At 43.8% G+C, this 21,422-nt stretch overlaps 2 protein-coding genes across 3 annotated transcripts in view; one reads left to right on the top strand and one right to left on the bottom strand.

The window, feature by feature from the left end:
* PECT1 (phosphorylethanolamine cytidylyltransferase 1) overlaps positions 1-16,701 on the top strand; it is a 106,911-nt gene extending 90,210 nt beyond the window's left edge. Inside the window, exons 8-9 of one of the 2 annotated variants that reach the window (XM_086781404.1) lie at positions 15,903-16,025; positions 16,174-16,701. In XM_086781404.1, coding sequence (XP_086637530.1) covers positions 15,903-16,025; positions 16,174-16,245 — 195 coding nt within the window. In that variant the 3' untranslated portion in view covers positions 16,246-16,701. Of the gene's footprint in view, positions 1-15,902; positions 16,051-16,173 lie in introns of both variants that reach the window. The other variant, XM_086781405.1, reaches the window with a different exon arrangement.
* On the bottom strand, positions 6,650-8,777 carry LOC147613473 (putative mitochondrial protein AtMg00860). The gene is made up of 2 exons (XM_086781174.1): positions 8,322-8,777; positions 6,650-6,996 (listed from the first exon to the last, which is right to left on the bottom strand). Exons 1-2 carry the CDS (start codon positions 8,691-8,693, stop codon positions 6,850-6,852), a joined length of 519 nt encoding a protein of 172 aa, XP_086637300.1. The 5' UTR covers positions 8,694-8,777; the 3' UTR covers positions 6,650-6,849.
* Positions 16,702-21,422: the final 4,721 nt, after the last annotated feature.

Consider the following 21,422-nt stretch of genomic DNA (forward strand, 5'->3'; position numbering starts at 1 on the left):
CCTGTTCCATGCCATAAGGCTGAAATATCATGCCCGGTATCTCTTCTAAGTGTGGTATATCCATAGGGATATCTTCTGCCATCTCTGGCTGTCCATTTGGACCATTTTCAGCACCATTTAAGGGTTGGTTTTCCTGCTGTAATGGTTGATTTACAGCCCTTGGTTGTTGTCCATGATGTCCATCATCATCAAAGATGACTCTGCCAGGCTCCTGTTGTCTTGCAGGCTCCTTATACATGCATGTTTCATAAAAAATGACATCATTGCTGCGTATAATCTTTCTATTCACGGGATCCCAAAGTCTATACCCCATTTCACCTCTGTCACCATATCCTAGGAATATGCATTTGTGAGACTTAGGATCAAGTTTGGTGCGCATTTCCCTGTGTATGTGCACGTACGCAACGCAACCAAACACTCTCAAGTGCTTGTATGACGGAGGCTTCCCTGTCCATACTTCCTCTGGCACTTTCCCACCAAGCCTCGTGTGACCTGTTTATAAGGTGAACGGCTGTCATAACAACTTCAGCCCAAAAACCATGAGGTAATGCAGCATGTGACAACATAGAACGGACCTTCTCCTGAATGGTCCTGTTCATCCTCTCTGCTGTCCCGTTTTGTGGAGGATCATAAGGAGTAGAGAGCTCCCTCTTGATGCCTTTAGCATCACAAAAGTCCTGAAACTTTTTGGACATATACTCTCCACCATTGTCGGAACGCAAAGCCTTCAGTGTTTTGCCAGTTTGATTCTCAACAAGAGCAACAAACTTCTCAAACACTGAGAATGTATCACTCTTCAAACGAAGAGGATAGACCCACACCTTGCGTGTGGCATCATCAATAAAAGACACAAAGTATTTTGCCCCTCCCAAAGAAAGCTGAGGCATCTCACATACATCTGTATGCACAAGCTCTAACTGAGCATCTTTCTGTCCAAGAGCTTTCTTGTGGGGGCACTGTAGTTGCCTACCATATATACAATGCTCGGAAACACCGTTTCCAACCCGGTCCGAACCGACCGTTTCTGCCGGTCCAGGTTACTATGGAAAAGGCTAGACTCAAGAAGATGAAGGGTAAAGAGCGCTTATTCCCTAAGTTGAGCATGCGTTATTATGGGCCTTTTCAGGTATTGGAAAAGATTGGTGAGGTAGCCTATCGTTTGAAGCTACCAGATCACTGGAAGATTCACAATGCTTTTCACGTGAGTCTCCTTAGACCTTTCCGTGGGGATGTGCCTGAGGATGTATCAGATGAGGCTCAACCGGAAGTTGAGGAACTTGATGAGGTTCTTATTCCAGAGCAGATACTGGCACATAAGGAAAGAAAGGTACGAGGTAAAGTTTCCCGTTGCTATCTTGTGAAGTTCAAAAACTATTCACCGATGGATGCGAAGTGGATGGAGAAAGGTGACTTAACAGATTCACCTCAGGTTTTGCAGCTTTATCTCGATGCCTTTGAGTTAGAGCCGACTCTTGTTATGGATCATTCAGGTTCAGCAAAGCATGGGTCTGGAGCATTACCTGATGCTCAAGAGGGGGGTAGCACCTCCACTCCCTTGATACAGACAGGCTCAGATGACATCTAGAGGTCGCTTGGTGCAGTTTTTATCTCACCCGAATGTACTGATGGTTGACAGTACGTCTGTTTATGGGACTTCTATGATATATGTGTACTAGTCACATCGGATATTGTGGTTGTGTATGGTTCACAGTGGTATACAACTTGGACTACTACTACGCCATTGGTTTGCAGTGAATGATGTTACATGTGCATGGCTTAGAGAGATTGGGACGCTGATCTTGCCATATTGTATATTTCACTCTGAATATTTTGCTGTATCACCAGAATGCAATCGAGGACACTTGCCATTTTTCAAGAGGGGGGTATGTCATGACCCTGTGAAAATGGAACAGCACAAGTGTGGGCATGGTGGTTGCTGAGCAAAAATATTAAATGATTCACATTTGGGATGCCCGGACAGAGAGAATGATGTATGGACATCTCCAGGTGTGAAGGGGGGAACTAGAACATTAATATTTTAATGTTTTATTTATGGTTGCCCCTAGGCCTTAGTGGCCCCTAGGGAACTTTAATGTTTATTAAAGTTGGGGCCCTAGGACATTTTTGGAGAGAGGCCACTCCACTTTTGGAGTTGCATGCCTCTCTCATCTCTCTCTCTCTCTCTCTAGCTTTTTGGGAGGCGTGCAACCTACGTGCAAGTCTGAAGCGTGGAGAAGAGGAGAGGAAGTTGACTGCTGCATAGTGGTGGATTGTTGAAATTGCTGTGAGTAGACCAGGCCGTACAGAACTGGCCGTACAGTCCACGTGGCCAGTACAGGCCGTACAGGGCAGGCGACGGTTGTGGTTGCAGGCAGCGCCGGCGATCAGAGAACAGGCGGAGCAGGCAGCGCCGGCGATCAGAGAACAGGCGGAGCAGGCAGTTGCAGATTCAGGCGGCTGCTGGCAGGTTCTGACCTGTACGGAATAGGGGCTGCAGGTGGATACTGTACAGAACAGTACGGTCGCTGCTAGTTGGAGCAGGCGGGTACTGTGCAGGACAGTACAGTAGCAGCTTTCTGACACAGACGGGTTCAGTTGCTGCAGATTCTTCTAACGCAAGCAGTAGTTGAACGTACAGATTGTACGGACAGCTGTAGGCGGTGTTCTATCAGAGTATATGCAGATTCTTCTAACGCAAGCAGTAGTTGAACGTACAGATTGTACGGACAGCTGCAGGCGGTGTTCTTTCAGAGTGTATTTGGTGCAAAAGTCAGGTGGTTGCAAGAGGAAAAGTACAGACAGTCTCTGGCATGCACAGACAAGTACAATTGGCCTCGCGAGTGCAGAACCACGTGCTGATTTGGTAAGCTCTGAACTTGTTCGTCTATCTTTCTTTCCATTGGCTTATGTCTGCTGCAGAGTTGTGCTATCTGGCCCCTTGTGAGAGGAGGGGTATGGCAGATTGAAAGGGTGGAAACAGAGACTGGACAGTGAATGTATGTTTGTGCTGAGTTGTGGAACCATGTACATGAGATATGCCAGATGTGTGCTCAAGGTTGTCCTGCTGAATGGTCTTGGCTGATCAGAGGGTAGCACAGAGTGTTGCTTTTGTGGGACACAGATTTGTGTGTGAATCCTCTGTGCTAAGAGGTCTTGTGGGCTGCCAGATTGGACATACAGGTGTATTCTCCTGGCTGGTTTTGTTGTACTCAGCTTTACATCTTTTTGAAATTGAATAAAGAAATACCGAAAGGGGCGCCAAGCTTTGGGGCCAACAGGTGTCGGTTTTATTTTTGATTTGGGGCACTCGAGCTCCAATCAAATTTGTTTTTATATCTGGACTACAAGTGGAAGGGTGACTGCTAGTCTACCGCACTTTGGTTTCTACCAGAGGCCGGTTTCATCATCTCTTGGAGACATATTGTTGGTGCAAGGCAAGAAGATGAGCAAAAATGGAAAGCTTGTAGACACAGAGATGAGCACAACAGTCAATTGGCCTTTCCAAAGTTCTTTTGTGTTTTGCTTATCCAACTTTAGGGCCTTGCTTTTGGCCCTAGAGTTGCTTTTTGAAAAAGTAGCTTTTACTTTTTCATTGTGCACAAACCCCTCTTGCCAATGATGCTCTTGGCTCGTGGTCAACTCAGTTTGACTTTTTGCTTTTGTTTGCTTTTTGACCAAAATTGGCGCTTTTCCATGTGCAAACCTTATGGTCCGTATCCCCATGCCTTCTTCCACAAGTCTAGTGTCCTCTCAAGGGTTCCATCATGTGATAAAGTGTTAGGAAGGCCAAAATAGTTACAAATTCTATAAAGTACAAGTACTCTTTATAAGTACAAAGGTTGCCTCAGTGACATCCCTGCTTAGGTCAACTACTCACAAATATCTAGATATTATTCAAAACCCCCCTTAAGAGGTTCTTCACACACAATTTCTCACGCTAAGAGTGGACTCACACAAACTCACAACTAAGACCTTGATTCCCGACAGAAATGCCGGCCAACTAAGGCCAAGGTTCTATGTATGCTCGGGTGCCCCACACTAGGTGCACCATGGCACTAATGCAATATCAAAGCTTGAATGTTCATATAACTGGGCACACAAATCTTGCCATCCTTGCATAGTAATCCATCTCTAGTGGAACTTTTGTCCAATCTCTCTCTCTCTCTCTCTCTCTCTCTCTCTCTCTCTCTCTCAGCAACACTCATCAGAGTGTCCGGAATAGTCGGGGCTACAATTGACCTAGACCAATTGCCAGATCCGGCCAAAATGGGAATTTTGTTGGCAATGGCAACGCCTTTTGAAAGAGAGATAGAAGTCAGTCGTTACCTGAGTGAAAAGGATAGCATTGACCTTGGGGATCCTATCAAGGGCATCAACAATCCAATTGGTTCCCTCCTTCGGTAATGGATCTCAAAGTAAAACTCTTGCATTAGGTCAACCCATGTAGCTTTTCCACCCTTCAACTTAGGTGGATCACAAATATACGTAAGCAAGTGGTGATCCGTCTAGACTACAAATCGAGACCCATATAAATAGTCTCTCTCGCATGGATAACAACCATAAGCTTCTTTTCTTGGATAGAATACATCATCCGTGTCTCTAAAAGCTTCTTGCTTTCAAAGACTATGGGTCTCTCGTCTTGGAATAGGGCAGCACCTATTGCATAACAACTAGCATTCGTTTCAACCACAAAAGGTTACTAGAATCCACAATCTGCAACATAGACGTTGACGTTGAGGTGACCAGCTCCTTCAATGCTATAAAACACCGATACAGCTTCTCACTCCAAACCATCGGAGGATTTAACTCGCCCTTCTTGCTTCTCACCCCTTCAAAAGTTGAGTCAAGGGAGCAACAGTCTTAGCATAAGCCTTGATGAACTTCTTGAAAAAGCCAATGAAACTCAGAAATGATTTCATTTGCCTAATTGTCCATGGAGTTGGCCATTCGAGGACCTTCCGAACCTTATCTAGATCAGTCCTCAAGCCATTAGAGTTCCTACTTGAAGAAATCACACTTAGACTCCTTCGCATACAACTTCTCTCATTTGAGTATCTCCAAGACCCGACTATGAGATGTTGTGTGTGCTCTTCGAGCGACTTACTATTAATCCATATGTCATCTGAAACCGGCCTCTGGTAGAAACCAAAGTGCGGTAGACTAGCAGTCACCCTTCCACTTGTAGTCCAGATATAAAAACAAATTTAGTTGGAGCTAGAGTGCCCCAAATCTGAAATGAGAACGACACCTGTTGGCCCCAAAGCTTGGCGCTCCTTTCGGTATTTCTTTATTCAAATTCAAAAAGATGTAAAGCTGAGTACAACAAAACCAGCCAGGAGAATATACCTGTATGTCCAATCTGGCAGCCCACAAGACCTCTGAGCACAGAGGATTCACACACAGATCTGTGTCCCTCAAAAACAACACTCTGTGTTTGCCTCTGATCAGCCAAGACCATTCAATAGGGCAGCCTTGAGCACACATCTGGCATATCCCATGAACATGGTTCCACAACTCAGCACAAACATACATCCACTGTCCAATCTCTGTTTCCACCCTTTCAATCTGCCATACCCCTCCTCTCACAAGGGGCCAGATAGCACAATTTTGCAGCAGACATAAGCCAATGGAAAGAAAGAATGATGGACAAGTTTAGAGCTTACCAAATCAGCACGTGGTTCTACACTCGTGAGGCCAATCGTACCAGTCTGTACTTGCCTTCCTGAAACCACTCGACTGATGCACCAACTAAGCTCTGGTAAAGCACTGCCTGCAACTGAGTTGCTGCCACCTGTACCTGTTGGACAGAACAGTCCTTGACAAGCTGTACCTGTCCGTACAGGTATATGACACCTTACTGAATCTGTCCGTACAGAACAGTACGGACTGTGCTGCCGTTGCCTGAGTCTGCCTGTTCGCCTGCTGTACCCGCCTGTACCAGCTGGTACAGTTTTGCACCTACAACGAGCCGCCTGTGTCAGCAGTCGTACAGCCGCCTGTACCTGCTGTCCGTACGACTGTACTTGCAGCACAGCCTGCAACACGTACTGTACCCGCCTTCAGCTTCTGTCAGCGCCGCCTGTACTTGTAGCAGCCGTATCCTGTACGGGCAGCCACGTGGACTGTACCTGCAGCTGTATGGGCACTTTTGTACAGAAAACAGCAGTCAAAAACCAGTAGCAGCAACCATATGTAGTCGACCAGCCTTCTCCTCTTCTCCACGCTTGCAAACTTGCACGACTCCCAAAAAGCAAGAGAGAGAGAGATGAGAGAGGCGTGTAACTCCAAAAGTGGAGTGGCCTCTCTCCAAAATTATCCTAGGCCCCCAACTTTAATAATTATTTAAGTTACCTAGGCGCCACTAAGGCCTAGGGGCCACCCATGTTTCAAACATTAAAATTCATTAATGTTCTGGTCCCCCTTCACACCTGAAGATGTCCACACATCATTCTCTTTGTCCGGGCACCCCAAATGTGCATCATTTAATATTTTTGCTCAGCAACCACCATGCCCACACTTGTGTTGTTCCATTTTCACAGGGTCATGACATACCCCCCTCTTGAAAAATGGCAAGCGTCCTCAATTGCATTCTGGTGATACAGCAAAATATTCAAAGTGAAATATACAATATGGCAAGATCAGCGTCCCAATCTCTCTAAGCCATGCACATGTAACATCATTCACTACAAACCAATGGCGTAGTAGTAGTCTAAGTTGTATACCACTGTGAACCATACACAACCACAATATCCAATGTGACTAGTACACATATATCATAGAAGTTCCATAAACAGATGTACTGTCAGCCATCAGTACCTTCGGGTGAGACAAAACTGCACCAAGCGACCTCTAGATGTCATCTGAGCCTGTCTGTATCAAGGGAGTGGAGGTGCTACCCCCCTCTTGAGCATCAGGCAATGCTCCAGACCCATGCTCTGCTGAACCTGAATGAGCCATAACAAGAGTCGGCTCCAACTCAAAGGCATCAAGATAAAGCTGCAAAACTTGAGGTGAATCTGTTAAGTCACCTTCCTCCATCCACTTCGCATCCATCGGTGAATAGTTCTTGAACTTCACAAGATAGCGACGGGAAACTTTACCTCGTACCTTTCTTTCCTTGTGTGCCAGTATCTGCTCTGGAATAAGGACATCATCAAGTTCCTCAACTTCCGGCTGAGCCTCATCTGATACATCCTCAGGCACATCCCCACAGAAAGGTCTAAGGAGACTCACGTGAAATGCATTGTGAATCCTCTAGTGATCTGGTAGCTTCAAGCGATAGGCCACCTCACCAATCTTTTCCAATACCTGAAAAGGCCCATAATAACGCATGCTCAACTTAGGGAATAAGCGCTCTTTACCCTTCATCTTCTTGAGTCTAGCCTTTTCAAAGCGCAAAAGAACCCAATCACCAAATGCGAACTCTAATGCACGTCTGTGACGGTCTGCCGCTTTCTTTTGCTTTTGCTGAGTTTTCTGGAGTGCCAACTTAACTCTCCGATAAGCTTCATCGATGCTCTCCACATATTGATCAGCCTCAAAGATCTTATCCTTTGTATGCAAAATGGGTGGTACCTTCTTCCCTCCTTCCACAATCTCAAAAGGCGCCTTGCCCGTCGAGGTATGGATAGTGTTCTTATATGCAAACTCCACCAAAGGAAGATACTTTTCCCATTGTTGCTTGTGCTCTGACACACAACATTTGAGAAGATCTAACACTGTAGAGTTAGCCTCTTCCGATAGACCATCTGTTTGTGGATGAAATGATAATGAAAACTTGAGAGTTGTACCCATGTTGTCAAACAACCCTCTCCAGAACAAACTCGTCATCCGTGGATCACGGTCACTAATGATAGACGTAGGCAAGCCATGATACTTGAAGATGTTCGCCATGAACAACTTCACCATATGATCCACTTTGATCGTCTTACGCACGGGAATGAAATGAGCTTGCTTATTGAACCTGCATATGATAGTCCAAATGCCATCATTGCCCGTTTGTGTCCGTGGCAGATCAAATATAAAATCCATGGCAATGCTCGCCCAAGGTCTATCTGGAATAGGTAAAGGCTGTAATAACCCTGGTGTCTCTTGACGGTCAAACTTTACCTTCTGACATACGATGCATTGCCTAACAAAGGCATCAACATCTCTTCTCTAGGTTGGCCAATAAAAGAAAGTCTCCACTGCTTTTACCGTGGCGTCAATACCTCTATGACCTGCATACGGTGGAGCATGACTTTCAATCATAACCTTGAGTCGCAATGGCCTGGTAACACACAGTGTGCCATGCATACAGCCAACATCTCTTTCTCATAAACCTGTAAATGCTTCTCGGCATCTTGCAATATTCTACTCTCATAGGCTATCACATGTCTTTCCTGCATGAGAAGTGCTCCAATGCTGTTTCCACATGCATCACACTGGACAACAAAAGCCTTTCGGAGGTCCGGTAATACCAATACTGGATCCGAAGTAAGCTTTTCTTTGAGCTTTTTGAAGGCTGTAATTTCCCGATCAGCCCATCTAAACGGAGTTGCCTTCTTTGTTAAGGCATGAAGAGGCGAAGCAATTTCAGCAAAATACCGTATGTACCGCCTATAATAGGAACACAATCCCAAAAAGTTGCGTACATCATGCACGGTCCTTAAATCTGGCCAATTAAGAATTGCTTCCACCTTCGATGGATCCATACGGACTCCATGCTTAGATACAATATGCCCCAAGAAGTGTATCTCTTGCAAGAAAAACTCACTCTGCTTGCCATTAATAACCAACCTATGGTTCCTGAGTTCTGCAAACACAATGGCCAAATGCCTTCTATGCTCCTCCTCAGTTTGTGAATGCACAATCATATCATGCCCACAAACACTCTATGAGGTCCGAAAATCTTGTCCATCATTCTGTTAAATGTGGCAGGTGCATTTGTCAAATCAAAGGGCATAACCAAAAACTCATACAACTCAAACGTGGTTTGAAATGTTGTTTTATGCACATCCTCGAGTCTAATGCGTGTCTGATGATACTTGCTTTTCAAGTCAATGCGACTAAAGACTGTGGAGCCCTGTAAGCGGTCCAAAATGTCATCGATCCTCGGAATGGGGAATCGATTCTTGATGGTATTCTTGTTCAGCGCCCTGTAATCAATACACATGCACCAAGAACCATACTTCTTTTGCACTAAGAGTACAGGTGAGCAAAAGGGTGATGAGCTAGGCTGTATCAACCCTTTATTCAGAAGCTCTTGTACCTGACTCATAATTTCTTCTTGTTGAGCTGCACTAACACGGTACGGCGGTCTATTTGGTGGAGTACTACCAGGAATTAGATCAATGGCATGATCTTCTGGCCTCTCCGGAGGAAGTTCCCCTGGCAATGACTCGGAAAAACGATCTTGGAACCCACATAAGAAATCAGTCCTGTCCTTATCTAACATAGACAAATTAGACTTAGACTCATCATCTTTTGCATCCTTTACATAAATCAAGTACGCGGAAAGATGCTTTTTCATTACCGATGAAATTGCTGAAGCTGATACAATAGGAACAGATTCCCCTTTAAGTTTTACATCCAAAACATGTTCTTTCCCTCTATGAGTCAGAGTGATCTTCCTATTGTATGTATCCACCACCGCATGTACTCTGTGGCACCATGGCATTCCCAACAAAACATCACATCCATCAAGTGGCATGATGAAAAGCTCTTCGCTGTCCACATAACCCTGCAAATGAAGCCTAAGCTTCCCAATAATAGGAGTGACGGGTTCTGCATATCCTGGACAAGCCATGTTAGCCTCATATAACGGCCCCATCTCCTCTGCACGAATCCCCAATCGGCCAGCCAAATCCGGTGAAATAAAGTTGGCTCTAGCACCTGTGTCAAAGAATATCAAGGCATTTTGATCTCTCACTTTGCCCGATGCCCTGCACAACTCAGACTCTTCACCACCTGGCTGTTCCCCAACAAGATCAGGAACTAACCCTGCAGAAGGTTTTGGTTTCTTTGACTTGGGCTCCCCTTTATTGTCAGAGTCTTTTTGGGACTTTCTCTTGGGACAATTAAAAGACATATGTCCCTCTTCTGTATAGTAGAAACATTTCCGAGCATCCCTCAAAGCCTGTCTCTCCTCAGAAGTTCTCTTGGGCATTGGCAACTTCTTATACCGCGTCTCTATAGACTCTTTTGCATCACGCGAAGCATGCCCAGACTTTTGAGATTTCTTGCTCGAGTTCGTACTGCCTTTAAACCCAGATGAGACTCCAGTGAGTAACACATTAGCTGTCATAGCATTCTTTATCATCTGTGACATGTTTGTTACTCGAGTCTGCTCAGACAAAGGCACTGCACGGTAAGAAGTAACTGGGAGTAAAGCTTCCCAAAACTTCTTGTTATGATCTTCAAGATTGTCACACTTTGATGCATCCAACTTCTGCCATGCGGTCATTACATCCACCTCAAAAGTAGATGTGAGCCATACGGAAGAGAACACCTGTTTAAATTGTACCCGAGTAGTTGGTGCTATGCCCTGCAGATGAAGAGTAGACCACCACTGCAATGCATTGCCTTTGAGAAAAGTGGCAGCTTTTCTCACCTTAGAGGACTCCGTGTAATTACCACCAGAAAAGCAGCATCAAACTGCTATAAAAAGATAAGTGCTTTTAACTTATCTTTGGCCCCACTGAATGTATCAAATTTCACAGCAGCTCCCCCTTCCTTATAATCCTTCGCCTTATCCATAGGCGTTAGATTATCGTAAGGAAGTGGCTTCACAAGATTGCTACCCCCAGCATTCATGCCCATCATAGGGTCAACATTACCCATCCCCACACCTGGCATGTCAGACATTCCAGCCATGTTTCGAAACATACCATTATGCATACCGGGCTGCATGCCACCATACATATTTGCTTGCATTCCCGGTTGCATGCTCCCAAACATGTTTCCTTGCATTCCGGACTGCATACCACCATACATATTCCCTTGCATTCCAGGCTGAAAATTTGCTCCAAAAGTCCCTGGCATACCCATGCCTCCCTGAGGATAACCCCCAGTCACAGATTGGAACACAGAGCCACCACCAAAATAACCTGGATGCATAGTTTGCTGAGGAATAGATGGTTGTCCGAAGAAAGAACTCTGTGAGTTAGCACCAAAAGCATGTTGCATGTTCGGAAACTGTCCAAAAGATGGATCCTGTGGGAAGGCACCACTATGACCCTGAGGAAGGTTCTTAGAATGCACCTTCTTCTTCTTCTTTTCAGGCTCTGTACGGGATCTCATAAATTCAGCAAACTTCTCACTTTGTGTGAGCTGCATAAACACATCCATAACACTAGCCAAACGATTTTTAAACTGAGCATCATCTTCCTCTTTACTAGGCACATCTTCTAGCTGTGTTACATCCTCATAATGCTCATCATCTGCAGCCTGTTCTCCCTGCAAGAATATCCTCAGATACATTTCTCTCAGGAGAGGTCTCTTGCTCTTCCTCTTCATGATAAAAAATATTCGTCTTCTGTATTAGACATGCTGCTGAATTTTTCAGCGATGACTTTCCTCGAGTCAACCACCACGAGCTCACCCCCTTAAGAAAGTTGATGATGGGTCCCGGCAACGGAACCTTGAAACCAGCCTCTGGTAGAAACCAAAGTGCGGTAGACTAGCAGTCACCCTTCCACTTGTAGTCCTTCCACTTGTAGTCCAGATATAAAAACAAATTTAGTTGGAGCTAGAGTGCCCCAAATCTGAAATGAGAACGACACCTGTTGGCCCCAAAGCTTGGCGCTCCTTTCGGTATTTCTTTATTCAAATTCAAAAAGATGTAAAGCTGAGTACAACAAAACCAGCCAGGAGAATATACCTGTATGTCCAATCTGGTAGCCCACAAGACCTCTGAGCACAGAGGATTCACACACAGATCTGTGTCCCTCAAAAACAACACTCTGTGTTTCCCTCTGATCAGCCAAGACCATTCAATAGGGCAGCCTTGAGCACACATCTGTCATATCCCATGAACATGGTTCCACAACTCATCACAAACATACATCCACTGTCCAATCTCTGTTTCCACCCTTTCAATCTGCCATACCCCTCCTCTCACAAGGGGCCAGATAGCACAATTCTGCAGCAGACATAAGCCAACGGAAAGAAAGAATGATGGACAAGTTTAGAGCTTACCAAATCAGCACGTGGTTCTACACTCGTGAGGCCAATCGTACCAGTCTGTACTTGCCTTCCTGCAACCACTCGACTGATGCACCAACTAAGCTCTGGTAAAGCACTGCCTGCAACTGAGTTGCTGCCACCTGTACCTGTTGGACAGAACAGTCCTTGACAAGCTGTACCTGTCCGTACAGGTATATGACACCTTACTGAATCTGTCCGTACAGAACAGTACGGACTGTGCTGCCGTCGCTTGAGTCTGCCTGTTAGCCTGCTGTACCCGCCTGTACCAGCTGGTACAGTTCTGCACCTACAACGAGCCGCCTGTGTCAGCAGTCGTACAGCCGCCTGTACCTGCTTTCCGTACGACTGTACTTGCAGCACAGCCTGCAACACGTACTGTACCCGCCTTCAGCTTCTGTCAGCGCCGCCTGTACTTGCAGCAGCCGTATCCTGTATGGGCAGCCACGTGGACTGTACCTGCAGCTATACGGGCACTTCTGTACGGAAAACAGCAGTCAAAAACTAGCAGCAGCAACCATATGCAGTCGACCAGCCTTCTCCTCTTCTCCACGCTTGCAAACTTGCACGACTCCCAAAAAGCAAGAGAGAGAGAGAGATGAGAGAGGCGTGTAACTCCAAAAGTGGAGTGGCCTCTCTCCAAAATTATCCTAGGCCCCCAACTTTAATAATTATTAAAGGTCCCTAGGGGCCACCCATGTTTCAAACATTAAAATTCATTAATGTTCTGGTCCCCCTTCACACCTAAAGATGTCCACACATCATTCTCTTTGTCCGGGCACCCCAAATGTGAATCATTTAATATTTTTGCTCAGCAACCACCATGCCCACACTTGTGCTATTCCATTTTCACAGGGTCCTGACATCATCCAAGAAGACAACAATCCACTCTCGTAGATATAGACGAAATAAATTGTTCATCTTCTATTGGAAAGTAGTAGGAGCATTGGGCAACCCAAAAGTTAGGACCAGAAACTCATAGTGGCCATAGTGCATTCGGAACGCAATCTTAGGCATATCCTGAGGTTTAATCCTTATTTGATGACAACTTGACCATAGATCAATCTTATTGAAATACTTAGCACCCTTAAGATGATCTACTTGATCATCCATCCTTAGCAAAGGATACATGTTCGTGACAGTGAGGTTGTTCAATCCTTTGTAATCTACATTGAAGCGCATACTACCATCTTTCTTCCATGGCAGAAGAATGGGAGAACCCCATGGAGACTTACTAGACTAGACAAAACCTTTATTAAGATAATCTTGCAGTTGTTGAGCAATCTCGTGTTTCTCCTCCTGGCTAATATGCCGATAAGGTTGTCAGGAGATGAGATTACTACCAGGCAATAGCTCAATCACAAGATCAATGCCCCTCTCAGGTGGGAGACCACTAGGTAGCTCGCTCAGAAATACATCACAAAACTCTTTTAAAATATCAGCCAGAATTTTTTGTACTTTAGAAACTTCATTTCATGTTATTGAATTACACTCACAAGCAGATAATGTCAACAAAATTTCAGAATTGAAAAGATCATGAAAACAACAAAATGGCTTAGAGTTTGGATCAAAAAGAGCTTCATATATATCTTTGGCTGAAGCTTGAGTCGAGGGACATCACCCTACAGTTCACTGTCATGAACAAATGACAGTCTATGAAACCCATAATCTAACATCGTGATCTCACTCTTATCAAAAAACGGTTCTATGGAACCACAAACCAGCTACACATGGCTGTTTAGAATTGTGGTTAGATCCCAGACGATTGGCAGAAACATACACAGGACGGGATGTTGTCTTCACGCATCAAAACCTTGAAAGAGGGCTGCCTGAGATCTTAGGATACACATTGGAATCCCCATATAGGAGCCAGACTCGTAGTTTTGGTACCCACAAGGATCCTAACTTCCTGATCTCAGCAGTACTCCCTCAGGTTCTACCATTTACAAGATGATGAAGGCTCTGAAACCTGAGGGTTGACAGCACACAGGCCTTCCCAAAGAACCTTACATAGATTCTTTCTTACCTATATCAACTAATGATAAGATGGTATGAAGCCTGTAATCTGGCTCCTAGCTTTCATTCTCTGTCAAGGAATGAAGGGTTGCAATTGGCATTGGGTATCAGGCCTTTTCTTGGTTTGACTGCAACATATGTTCCCTTACCTCATACGCTTCTGAATGTCCAACTAACATGGGCTTCCAGCCAACCTAGTGAAATTTTAAGACACTTGTGTGCTCACTGATGTCTGTTTCTTGTTTATAAGTCTGAAGTTTGTGAGAGCGTATTCTCCAAGCCTTGCAGTGTCTTCAGTTGAGTTTCACACGTGTATCTTTTGGCTTTCCTTCCCCGAAAGCACTCGTGTGCATTCCGTATCTTTAATTATCATAGTTGCAAATTCTAAACATAGGCGGTGGTGGTGGTCCTCAGCTGATGCCCTGCTCTAAAATCTGATCCCTCCGTTGAGATTAGAGCCTTTGAAGGAAAGACTGTAAGTCTGGATGGTGTTGCTTAACAGTTGGGTCTGCTCTTGCACTTCCGAACTTGCAAACAAGTCTTGAAAAGACTGCAGACAATCATATGTTGATGTGAATTGTATCTTACTATAACCACTTCAGCAGGGCAAGGTGGCATGAAAAGAGTTTATCTAAAAGTGATACGTGCAGGTAGCAAGGGCAAATCGCCACATTTCAACACTGTTGTAACAGTTGAGGGTGCTGAAATCTTCGAATTCTTTTGAACATGGCAAGTCAAAGGAGAGTGGTCAAGGTTCATTGCTTGGTTTTGCATGGGGTAAAGGGGATAATGCAATGGGGCTGCATTATCAAAGGGTGGACTGTTGTAAGCTATCCTCTTTGACCCTCACCTTGGTCTCCACAAAGGGAGGTAGCAAATCACAGGCCCGCTGCTTGGTTTCTTTGGTCATGTTGGTGATTTTTCCATGACTCTAGCTATCTTTGAACCTGTTTGTTCTTTGTGTAATGGATTAAAACCCTTAGTTTCCAAGGCAAGTGCACATGTGATGTGTGCTGTAGTTCTAGAAAGAGGGCTGACTTAGCAATACAAAAGACTCTCAAAACAAGGACACAGTGTGAGAGAGGAGCAGAAACCAGAGTTTGACACTTTCTGAAAAATTCTACAATCTGTGCAGACGGATTGTATACACAGCTTCAAAATTGTTTGGAAACAGAGGTTAAAAGGTGGGAGGGATCCACATTTTGGAACAGATAAAAAGCCAGGGGTAGATAGGTTTACACTGGTATAAGTGAAGCTTTTCTTAAGAGCAGCTATACAGTGCTGTGGTCTATGCCTTCAATCATAGCTGAGATGGAAACTTTGATAGATTGCAGGAAATCTTCATTTCTACCTTCATGGATGTTTCTGACATTTAGAAGTTTATTTTTTTTCCTCCAGTAGATGTTTATTTTTTTTCATGTTTTCGACATCTAGTATTTCATTGATCATATGTACTCATTTTCAGTCTTATAGACCTGTTGGGTCTTTTGCAAGTCGTTAATGCATCTTCTTCTTCTTCTTCTCTCTCTCTCTCTCTCTCTCTCTCTCTCTCTCTCTCTCTCACACACACACACACACACACATATTCTCTAATGTTCATAAATGAGGAGAAAAGAGGCCATTTGTTTTTTCTTGTTTGCTTTTCAGTCAATTTTGTGTGAATGCATCTTGAATCTTTTGACACAGTTAATTTTGCTTTTCAGGGGGAAAATGATCCTTACAAAGCAGCAAAAGAATTGGGTATCTTTACAGTCATTGAGAGTGCAATGGATACCACAACAACCACCATTATCAAAAGAATTGTTGCAAATCATGAGGCTTACAAGGTCCTGTGCTGAACTAGCCACAAATGTACCTAGCAAGATGCTACCACTCTTTTCAGACCTGTTTTTGTTTTTTTCAGCTTGTTCTATACGCATAAATGCTTGAGTATCTGGATGTCCCATGCTGATGTGTTTGCATTTGCTTATACAGAAAAGAAATGACAAGAAGGTGGAGAGCGAGAAAAAATATTACGAGGCTAAAACGTATGTCTCAGGTGATTGAAGATTTGGATGACATGGCAGTTAGATTGTTGGTGCACTAGAGAGCCTTTTAACTCCCCATATATCTTGGGGGATATGTAGTCTATATTGGGCATTGCAATGCCCTTTTTCTTGTGAGCTCATGTCAGCATTGAGAGATCATTATGTTGTGAAAGTGTATCATTGATGCTGGCAGTTTCAAAGCACATTTTGTTTTTCATGTAGAAATTTTAATTGTTCTATTAGCAGAGAGAGCCCTATCAAGTAGCAAGGATGCAACCAACCTCTTTTCTTAAAAATTTTAATTGTACTTGGTCTAGGTTAGTCCTTCAAGATTTTGGGCTGGTATCTTGAATGATGGGTCCTAGTAGCAAGGATGTAACCAACCTTTTTTCTTAAAAAAATTATGTGCACAAGATTATTGACTGGTTATGTAAGTGGATTTTAATTTCCAAATGATGCAATAACATTGTTGTAATGTGTATCGGCACCCCCAATTCAACCATGGGGTTCTGGAAATATCTCTATGGCCAATGCTTCTTATATGAACATACTGGAATCTGCTGAAAATTTAAAGGAATATTTTATTGTTTTTGTTAAAATATATGTGCTGGTAAGTTTCAGAAATCTTGCAAGAATTGTGGCGCAAAATAAAGTCTTTTATGCAGCAAGAGTTGATAATTTGTTGTCTGCTGTTAGAAGTCATGTGTTTAATAATGCAAAGTGCATTATTAGTGCAATCAAGTGTTTCACCAATGGAAGCTAACTATCTAACCAGCAGTTGGTGTGCAAGATTTATCAACTGTTGTCTGTTTTGGCTGAAGATGATGGCTCTCTCTCTCTCTCTCTCTCTCTCTCTCTCCAACATACAGGGAGGGCATCTTTATGATGTGAGACTTTCTTGTAATGTCGAAATTTGATACTACAGGAAGTGTCTGATAGCTCCACGTGTCCTAGTATGGCACTCTAGCATGTAATCATTTTAATTTTTCTTTCTTCAATGATAGCTCCATTTGTCCTAGTATGGCAGTCCTCTAGCCTGCAATCCATTTAATTTCTAGTCCACAAACCAAATGCTTTGCACCTGTTCAGTGTACTTCAGTCAACACTCAAAGTATAGAAATGGGCTAGTATGGCAGTCCTCTAGCCTGCAATCCATTTAATTTCTAGTCCACAAACCAAATGCTTTGCACCTGTTCGGTGTACTTCAGTCAACACTCTAAAGTATAGAAATGGGCCAGTCCAATTAACCGTATAATAGAGATTGTTATAAAGGTGGAGTTGTATTTGAACTGAAGCGTAGAATGCCTAAATTTCTCCACACTAGGCAGTTTGTCCACGAGTATGAACGTACTCACATCATGAGCTTGTGAAGTGCTAAAATCATGGAGAAGTGGTTATACAAGATGGGATGTGGGGCGAACATCTATGACCTCGCAGTACGAGCTTTCTATATCAACTGTCTTTGTGGAGTATGGGCCTGGATAGGGTGGTGGGCTGCCTTCAGCAAAACCAGCTGGTTGATGAAAGCCAGGCCTAGTGAAGCATTAGCACCTTCGTCAAGAAGTGAATGCAACCCAAAGCGCATAAAAACTTGGTTCTGCCACCACTGACAATGAATCACTCAAAAGCAACTTGAAAGAAAGGTTGGTGCTTGTTTGAGCATCGGGCAAGCAGTGAACAATACGTACACAGTGCTTACCTGCGTGTTACCATGTGGAATCAAATTGTAAGTCATATGGGTCATGCATGCACGCCACGTTTTTTCATCAGCTACTAGCATTGAAAGCTTTAGTTGGTTTGGATCACGCATCATCGTTGTGTAATGACTATTGATTTTGATTTTTAGCCAGAGGGGTTTCACAATGACGAGGCAGTAGGAGGCGGGACCCCTTCATTGATATGCCCTTGTACACACACACACACACACACACACACACACATACACTACAACAACCAGTGCTAGAAGGTTTTAGTCTTCATTTTTTGCTAGAAGGGAAATTTTTATTTATAAAAGAAAAATATTTCTAAAATTAATTGATTACAATTGTAATGCAGTTATAGTCTTTTGTAAATGTTTAAGTAAATGTTTAAGTCAAGAACTTACCTTAGTCTTTTCGAAGCATGCGCCATTGAGTCTTGCTTTCAAGATATAAATGCTTCTTCTTATTGTGGGTGCACTAGCTTGTCCATCATGTTCTCACTTTGTTGCCACACCGAAATCATCTTTGCTATGAAGAGAGAGTTTTCAATGACTAGATGGAGAAAGAAGAGATGGTCTTTCACTATTGGAAGAGGGAAACCTACAAGCACCTATTCAAACAAGCATCCATCAAGCAATTAAAAATCCAATAGCAATGCAAGCAAGCAAGAAGAGGGAAGAAGGAAAGTTCCCAAGAAAACTACTACAAGGAAATGATTGTGTATTGCTAGTTGTTAAAAATGACTTATATACAATTGATTGGTTTTTACACTAAGCTCATTAAGTTCATAGGCTTTCTCTATTACATTGAAGCTTGTTAGAGGTATATCTACAAGATTAAGGGTTTTCTAAGCGATGGGTCATAACATGGGCAAGACTTGCATCCGCCATGGTCCTCTTGAGACGAGATTTGTTGTAGGTGCATGTGTTTGTGCTCTTTGCTTGGCCATTGGCTTAGAGGTAGTAAGGGGAAGATTTCCTATGACTAGGTAGGTATTCTTGTAAGAGGAATTGTAACACCTCCTTAATGAAGTAAGCGCCATTGTGTCGCAAGGATCTTAAGAGGGCATCCGAAAAGCGAGTGATCACTGATTCATACAGAAATTTGGCAGCCTTGCGGGTAGCCTTGGTTTCGACCCATTTTGTGCAATAGTCCGTGGGCTGCAATGATGTATCAAGCTTAAGTGTATCAAGCCGCAGGACTAATGGGTCCTATGAAATCAATGTCTCATTTTTCAAACGATTGCAAGGACACGACGGGCATGCTGTCCGTAAAGCATGGAATTGTCGTTCGTTGACATTTGTCGCACCATTTGATATATTCAGCATTGTCGACCATCAAGGTGCCACCTTAGCCCTGTTGTTTGCGAGCAGTGATATCTGCTCTGCGAAGTGCCTCTCCCAGCATAGGCGGAGTGAGCTTGTTCTAAAAGGAAGACATACTTGTCTTCTCAGACACAGCGTCTTATAATTATGTCCTTCCCCTGCCTGTAGAGTTGGCTTGCAATTAATTTGTAGGAGGTCTCCTTTTTAATGAGGCGCCTTGCTCGGTCTTTGTTGAGAAGTGGGTCAACGGGTAGGCCATTGGCAAGGAAGTGTGCAACCTTCACTTCCCATTCCGGAATTAAGCACAGTTGGAACAAGGCAACATCTGGTAAATCGTCATCAACTCCCACACTAGCGGCTCACCGTTGGGAATGCATGACATATGGTCCACCAAGACATGTTGTGAGCCCTGCTGCTACACTGTGATAGTGAAGTCAAACTCATGCAAGATTAGCAAACCATCGGTGATCCTTCTAGTTGTGTAGGGTTTGTTTACCAGATAGAGGAGAGCTTGATGGTCTGCTACAAAGAAGATAAATTTGGTTACCAAAAGATAATGGCGAAACTTCTGGACCGTGTAAACCATTGCCAACCCTTCTCTCTTAGTGGTGGTATAATTTTTTTCTACCTCATTGAGTTAGCTGGCAAAGGTAATAGGGAAATCCATCTTGTGTTCACCGGGTTGAGCCAACACACACCCAACTGCAAAGGCGGAGGTGTTAATGTGGACATGAAATATGATGTCCCAGTTGGGGGACCTCAAAATAGGAGCACTTACCAAGGCTTTCTTTAGGGTATTATACTCCTATTGGCATTCGTCTGTCCACTCAAAGAGAATTAGAAGTATGTAAAGGGGGCGAGCTATATCGACGTACATAAAAATGAAACGTCGATAGTACCCAACGTGTCCCATGAAGCGCTTGACTCCTTTAAAGTTGGTTGATGATGGCAACTCAAGGATGAGCTGAACCTTGCTATCATCAGTGGTGGAGATTCCTTGTTTGGAGACAATATGTCCTAGGATGACTCCATGCCGAACCCAGAATTAGCATTTGAGAGGGTTTAGGGAAATATGGTTAGAGCCTACATCTCTCAACACCTTTCGTAAACATTTAAGGTGTGCTTTCCACATGGAATTGACACATAGGTCATCCATGAAGACTTCAAGGAATTTCCATAGATATTCCTTATAGGCTGTGCACATTAGACACTGGAAGGTGCCGAGGGCATTGGTTAGCCCAAAGGGCATGACACAGTATGCATAACTTTCCCATTCGGTTGCAAAGACTGTTTTGTGTTGATTTTTGGATCAATCAACACCTGATTATATCCAGAGAATCCATCCAGGAAGCTATAGGCTTTCTTCCCTGTGACTCTTTCAAGCACGCGCTCTGTGAAAGGTCAAGGGATAGTGATCCCGTATAGTGGCAGCATTGGCCTTTTTGAGGTCCACGTACACTCGCACCTTTCCATTCTTCTTGGGCAATATCACTATGGGTGAAACCCATTTCGTGTGCTCAATTTCATAGATGAATCCAGCATCTATGAGTCGATCAATTTCTTCCTAGACCATCTTGGAGTATTTTGGATTCATGGGGTAAGCTCTTTGCTTGACCAGTGGTCTCGCTCCATCTACCATAGGAATGGTATGTTTGACCACTTCGGGGGGTACACCCTTCATATCTATGTACTTTCACACGAAGCAATCCTAGAATTCAATGAGGAGAGCAACGAGTTTTGTTTCTTCCTCGGTCGAGAGGTCATCCCTGATGTAGATAGGTCTTGGGTCTTCATCCGAGCCTGCGCCAGGGTAACTTCTTTCACCTTGGCTGGACATCATACGAGGTCCCTGGCTCTCCGTTGTGAGTCCTTTGGGCCAAGTCATATTGTACAAAATGTTTGGCCGTTTTGAAGTGTTTGGGAACTTGTTTAGTCTCTTCTGGTTTAGCGCTTTCTTCTTCTATCAAATTTTGGCTTCTTTCTCTGCAAGCGCTATAACAGAGACACGTTACACACATACAAGAGAAGGCAAATAGCTTAGAGAACTCGATAAGTACAAAGGAGCATTGTGTCCATTCATTTATGAGATAATGTCTTATTCACACGGGATCCCAAAACTCATATGTTAACTAAATGAGCTTGGTCATGGCTAGCTTTCTCAAAAGAGTATG

This window comes from Cibotium barometz, chromosome 43 (genome assembly GCF_041138505.1).
Source record: "Cibotium barometz isolate CiBa-2024 chromosome 43, ASM4113850v1, whole genome shotgun sequence".
Lineage (NCBI taxonomy): Eukaryota > Viridiplantae > Streptophyta > Polypodiopsida > Cyatheales > Cibotiaceae > Cibotium > Cibotium barometz.